The sequence below is a fragment of the Capsicum annuum genome, chromosome 1 (assembly GCF_002878395.1).
Source record: "Capsicum annuum cultivar UCD-10X-F1 chromosome 1, UCD10Xv1.1, whole genome shotgun sequence".
Classification (NCBI taxonomy): domain Eukaryota; kingdom Viridiplantae; phylum Streptophyta; class Magnoliopsida; order Solanales; family Solanaceae; genus Capsicum; species Capsicum annuum.
In genome coordinates, this window is record NC_061111.1 from 166,716,189 (window position 1) to 166,722,188 (window position 6,000).

The following is a 6,000-nucleotide window of genomic DNA, read 5'->3' on the forward strand; positions in this document are numbered from 1 at the left end:
TTAATGGAGAGATTGAAGGAAGAAATGGAAAAGAAAATGAGGAGAAGATATGAAGAAGAGAAAAGCACGATTAATTTCGAAAGTAATTTTGAAAATAAAATGTAAACTATGTTAAAGTAAGAGAGAGAAAATATTTAATTTAATAATTAAAATATATTTTAAACGGAGAGATATAAAATACTTTTGGCTATAGATAATTGGCCAAAAAAGATAACTTTGGCCATTTGATGCCAAATTTAGGAGATTTGGCTACACTTTGCCCATTTGAACACTATGTTGATACATTTTGCCATTTTTTCCTCATAAATGTACACATGATTTTTTGAATTTTAAATTGTTCAGTATATTACTCATTTCAGTAGTTGCACACAATCCTCAAATTTGAACGCTCTTATAAGATGGAAGAAGCATCTTTGTCGAAATCCATGCATGACAGACCTCAATTTCATTGTTTTTAATCTATGCTTAGACAAATATCCAAGTCAAACTACTCTACCTTCAAACTGGAATCTGATATTTGTTACTTTGTACTTATCTCATTTTTCTTATTTCCACTTTTGCCTTCATAGAAGCTATAGAAATTGGTCTCAATATGCATGTGTCATAAAATTTTAAAGGGAAATAGAACTGGATTTATAATTGTTACATTGTTGATCTGGGGTACATCTATATTTAGGCTAGAGACGTCTAGCTAGAAACCTAAGGATCTGAAGTTCCACAGTACAGAGAACAGCTATCCATTTTATTTATCAAAGAAAGAAAAAAGGACTGGCTCTGACATTTTACGAAGAAGTATCACGTACAACCTACCCATTCACCCACACATTGTTTTGAAACAGCAATAAAATGAAGGGACTCCGGGAGAGAGGGGTTGAATGGTTGGACATGTTTTGAAACAGCAATAAAATGAAGGAACTCCGGGAGAGAGGGGTTGAATGGTTGGACAGAAAAAATCTAGCAATCTACAACTATTCAATTAGAAGTTTTGTTCTCCTAAGCAATTATAAGAGATTAGGCACAACACTGAAAGCGTTAGGTAAAGTACTCAGAAAATGAAATTTGATCAAGCCAATGCAGCCCATGCAACTTGTTTGAAAAACATAAGAAAAGACAAACCTAGAAAGCTGCAAGCAACAGAATTTATATAGCTTCGTGCCTCAACAGAATCAAGACCAAGAACAATAATATGGAAATCATTGTAGAAGCTTATAGGTTTGTCCTCAATCCGACAGAAATGTGGCTTGATATCTACACCACTGACTCTCTCCATCACTCTTTTCGCAGCAACTTCTGCTTTTGGTTTCCCCACATCGCCAAGTCTACATAGGAAGAAGTATGAAATTTTAGTAGACATATTATTGCTAAAATTCATACACAAAATTGTAACTGCAAGTAAAAAACTAAGGGAAATACATATATATACCTAAATCCAAATTGACAGCAGAGTCAAGAATTTTGTTTTTTGTCAATAATTATGATCAGACATAAGAAACTACCCAAACAGAAGAAGCATAACCCTCCTTTTATGAGCAGTGATAAGGACAATCCTCCTTGAAGATCATGGCTCAGGCGAATAAAATGTGAATTGTACCCCCCACTCACTTCTTCTTGGGTTTTGTTATGTATTGAGGTGACTACCTTCATTACGATACACTACATAATGTGTTATTTAAAGTAAATTATAGATTTCTAAAATAGCTTTGTAGGGAAGCCTTGATGTAACTAGTAAAGTTACTGTCATGTGACAAGGAGGTCACTGGTTCGAGCAAAGGAAACAGTCCCTTGCAAAAATGTAGGGTAACCCTGGAACCCGCAAATAGCGGGAGCTTAGCGCATTGGACTGCCCTTTACACATAGCATTACAAGGTAGAGGTGAAACTTTCTTACAAAGTATCCTCCCAAGACTCCACTTGTGGGATTACACTGGGTATAATGTTTTCGTCTCATGCATAGCCCTACACTGATAAACTAGTTCTGAAGTGGGCTAAAAGACTCCAGCATCTGACCCAATGCAGAACACAAAACAATTCAAGCCATAATACCAACTAGATTATATCCCCTATTGGTTCTTTTTCATTATGTACTAAATACTCCCTCTGTCCCAAAATAAGGGTCTACCTCAGTAAATTCAAAACAAAAGATTAGTAATTTTTTCCAACTATACCCTTATACTCCATCTTCTTAATATGTTCAATTTTCAAACCACACATTGTATTTATGGATTTCTTAATGAACAGAAGGAGTAATTTTTAGCTGGTTTTGCACGGATAAAGGAAATTTGCTCTAGAGACAAACCAGGAGATAAAAACTCAGTCTTTATGAAATTAAAAACTTCAACAATATACACATTACAAACACAAGGATAAATTCGAAATTGCACAATGTTGTCATAAACTATAGGCACCTGAAGAGGAATTGGCGATTAAGATTGGTAACCTCAATTCGGTCCATATCAATAACCTCAAGGTTACGAAACCCAGAGAACGCCAAATCCTTAAGCAATTCACAACCTAATCCACCAGCACCTATCACCAACACTCTTACAAACTCATTCAAAGCATCTCTCAACTGTCAAAACAAACAAACAAACGATCAGCACTTATAATCATAGCGTAATTCAACACAATTGTTCGTGGAATTAGTCGAGCGTAGGGTTTTGGATTAGGGGTTATTTTTACCTCAGTACCGGGCTCGAAGGTGGGGCCGACGAGATTACCGGAGCGGAGAAGGAGCTTATCGAGGTCCCTTGATCTGCTTTGTGAAGCCGAATCCGCCATTGATGATCTTGATGGGGAAACAAACAGGGGAAGAAGAATTTGGGGCCTTATGGTGGACCTGCTAGCTTCGACCTTAAGCAGGATGGATGCACCTGTCAAAAAACAACAAAGATATGAGAGGGAGTATTTATATCTCCCTTTCATAAAAGTAAATGATATTAATTATAATGAATTGTTTCAACTTTTATTTTTTTTCTCTTTCTAAATTATCCTACTTTTTTCCTTTTTTCCTCTTTTAACTTTTTTTGTCTTTTCTATTTACTTTAGTTTTTAACTTTTTTTTTTAGTTTTTTTTTTTCTTTTTAGTTTTTCTAAATTCTTACTTTTTCTTTACACCTCTCAACGTCTATTTTTAGAAAAGAAAAAACTTTTTTAATTTTTTTTAATTTTTTTTAATTTTTCTCGACCTTTACTTTTATTTATTTACTTTTTATTTTTATCAACCTTTATTTTTTTTCACTCTCTCAACTTTTATATTTTCTTTAATTTTTATTTTTTTAATATTTTTTTCATTTTCTTTTTTTTTTTGTAATTTTTATTTTTTTTGTTCTTTTCTTCGATTTCTTCCATTTAAGTTACATCTCATGAGCAAGAGTTGACACTATCACATTATAAAGGCAAGAGTTATAACTTTCAAACAGCAAACTATGTTTCATGAATAAGAGTTGACACTACCATTTTGTAGAGGCACGACTTATGACTTTCAAACAAGTTATGTTTCATGGGCAAGAGTTGGCACTACCACATTGTATTTTGATTTATGAGATATTTTATAACTTTTACCTTAGAGGCAAGACTTAGCTCAGGGACTTTCAAACAACAAATTATGCCCCACGGGCAAGAATTGACTCTACCACGTTATTTTCTTATTTATGAGATGTTCTACAACTATTGCCTTATAGGCAAGACTTAGCTCAAGGACTTTCAAACTACAAATTATGTCCTCACAGGCAAGAGTTGACTCTACCACGTTATGTTTTCATTTATGAGATGCTCTATAACTATTGCCTTAGTGGCAAGACTTAGCTCAAGGACTTTCAAACTACAAATTATGCCCCACTGGCTGACTCTACCACGTTATGTTTTCATTTATGAGATATTCTACAACTATTGCCTTAGAGGCAAGACTTAGCTCAAGGACTTTCAAACTACAAATTATGCCCCACGAGCAAGAGTTGACTCTACCACGTTATGTTTTCGTTTATGAGATTTTTTATAACTATTGCCTAAGAGGCAATACTTAGCTCAAAGACTTTCAAACTAAAAATTATGCGCCATGGGCAAGAGTTGACTCTACCACATTATGTTTTCATTTATGAGATGTTCTACAACTATTGCCTTAGTGACAAGACTTAGCTCAAGGACTTTCAAACAGCAAATGATGCCTCATGGGTATGAGTTGATTCTACCATGTTATGTTTTCATTTATGAGATGTTCTACAACTATTGTCTTAGAGGCAAGACTTTAGCTCAAGGATTTTCAAACAATAAATTATGCCCCACGGATAAGAGTTGACTCTACCACGTTATATTTTCATTTATGAGATGCGAGTTGGATATGGTGGATTTGTTTTATTTGAGCTATGCTTCTCGGGATTGTAGGACCCGAAAGGTCAACTATTGCCTTAGAGGCAAAACTTAGCTCAAGGACTTTCAAATTACAAATTATGCCCCACGGCAAGAGTTGACTCTACCACGTTATATTTTCATTTATGAGATGTTCTACAACTATTGCCTTAGAGGCAAGACTTAGTTCAAGGACTTTCAAACTACAAATTATGCCCCACAGGCAAGAGTTGACACTACCACGTTATGTCTTTATTTATGAGATGTTCTACAACTCTTGTCTTAGAGGCAAAACTTAGCTCAACGACTTTCAAAAAATAAATTATGCCCCACCGGCAAGATTTGACACTATCATGTTATGTCTTTATTTATGAGATGTTCTACAATTCTCTCCTTAGAGGCAAGACTTAGACCAAAGACTCTCAAGTAACAAGTTGTGCCCCATTAGCAAGAGTTGAATTGCCATATTGTGTTTTGGTTTATGAGATATTCTATAACTCTTGCCTTAGAGGCAAGACTTAACCCAATGACTTTCAAATAACAAGTTATGTCTCATGGATAAGAGTTGACACTATCACATTATGTTTTGATTATGAGATGTTCTATAACTCTTCCTTTAGAGACAAGTCGTAGCCCAAGGACTTTTAAACAACAAGTTACTCTCCACGGATAATATTTGACACTACTACATTGTGTCTTAATTTATGAGATATTTTATAAATCAAGGACTTTTAAACAACAAGTTATGCCTCATGGGTAAGAGTTGACACTACCACATTATGTCTTGATTTGTGAGATGCTCTATAACTCTTTCATTAGAGGCTCGAATAAGTCTAAGGACATTCAAACAACAAGTTACACCCCATGGGCTAGTGTTGATACTACCACATCGTGTCTTGATTTATAAGATATTCTATAACTCGCCTTAGAGGCAAAACTTAGCCGACAAGTTATGCCCCATGAATAAGAGTTGACACTATTATATTGTATATTGATTTATGCGATGCTCTATTAGTCTTGCCTTTAAGACAAAACTTAATACAAAAACCTCCTAAAAGAACAAGTTACGCCCAATGAACAAGTGTTGACACTACCACATTATTTTTTTATTTACGAGATGTTCTATAACTCTTGTCTTAAAAGCAAAACTTAACTCAAGTTTTTCCAAATAACAAGTTATGCTCCACAAGCAAGACTTGACACTACCACATTGTGCCTTGATTTATGAGTTGTTCTATAATTTTTATCTTAGAGGCAAAACTTATCCCAAAGAACTTCCTAACAACAATTCATGCCCTTAAATTTGCTTTGATGTCAAAAAAAGAAAGATCCCTTTGCGGATTATCAGATTTTTTATTGATTAACAAAATATAATAGAAGTTGAGAAAAAGGAAAAAAGCGATCAAATAAAATAGAGAAATAAAAAAATAGAGATTGAGAAAAAAAAAAGGCTAGAAAAAAATAAAGATTAAGAAAGAAGTGAATAATTTAAAAAATTGAGAAAAATAAAAATGAGAGGAAAAAATAAAAGTAAAATTTGAGAAAACTGAGGGAAAAAAAAGAGAAATGATAAAAAATAAAAATAAAATAAAAATAAAGGTTGAGACAAATGAATTAAAAAAAATGAAGAAATAGATAATGTTTGAGAAAAAAAGAA

The 6,000-nt window shown here is 33.8% G+C and overlaps 1 protein-coding gene across 3 annotated transcripts in view; it reads right to left on the minus strand.

The window, feature by feature from the left end:
• LOC107841216 (NEDD8-activating enzyme E1 catalytic subunit) overlaps nucleotides 1-2,980 on the minus strand; it is a 38,683-nt gene extending 35,703 nt beyond the window's left edge. For 2 of the 3 annotated variants that reach the window (XM_016685204.2, XM_016685208.2), the window contains exons 1-3: nucleotides 2,679-2,927; nucleotides 2,405-2,568; nucleotides 1,117-1,319 (exon numbers count right to left, since the gene is read on the minus strand). In XM_016685204.2, coding sequence (XP_016540690.2) covers nucleotides 1,117-1,319; nucleotides 2,405-2,568; nucleotides 2,679-2,921 — 610 coding nt within the window. In that variant the 5' untranslated portion in view covers nucleotides 2,922-2,927. Of the gene's footprint in view, nucleotides 1-1,116; nucleotides 1,320-2,404; nucleotides 2,569-2,678 lie in introns of all 3 variants that reach the window. The other variant, XM_016685198.2, reaches the window with a different exon arrangement.
• Nucleotides 2,981-6,000: the final 3,020 nt, after the last annotated feature.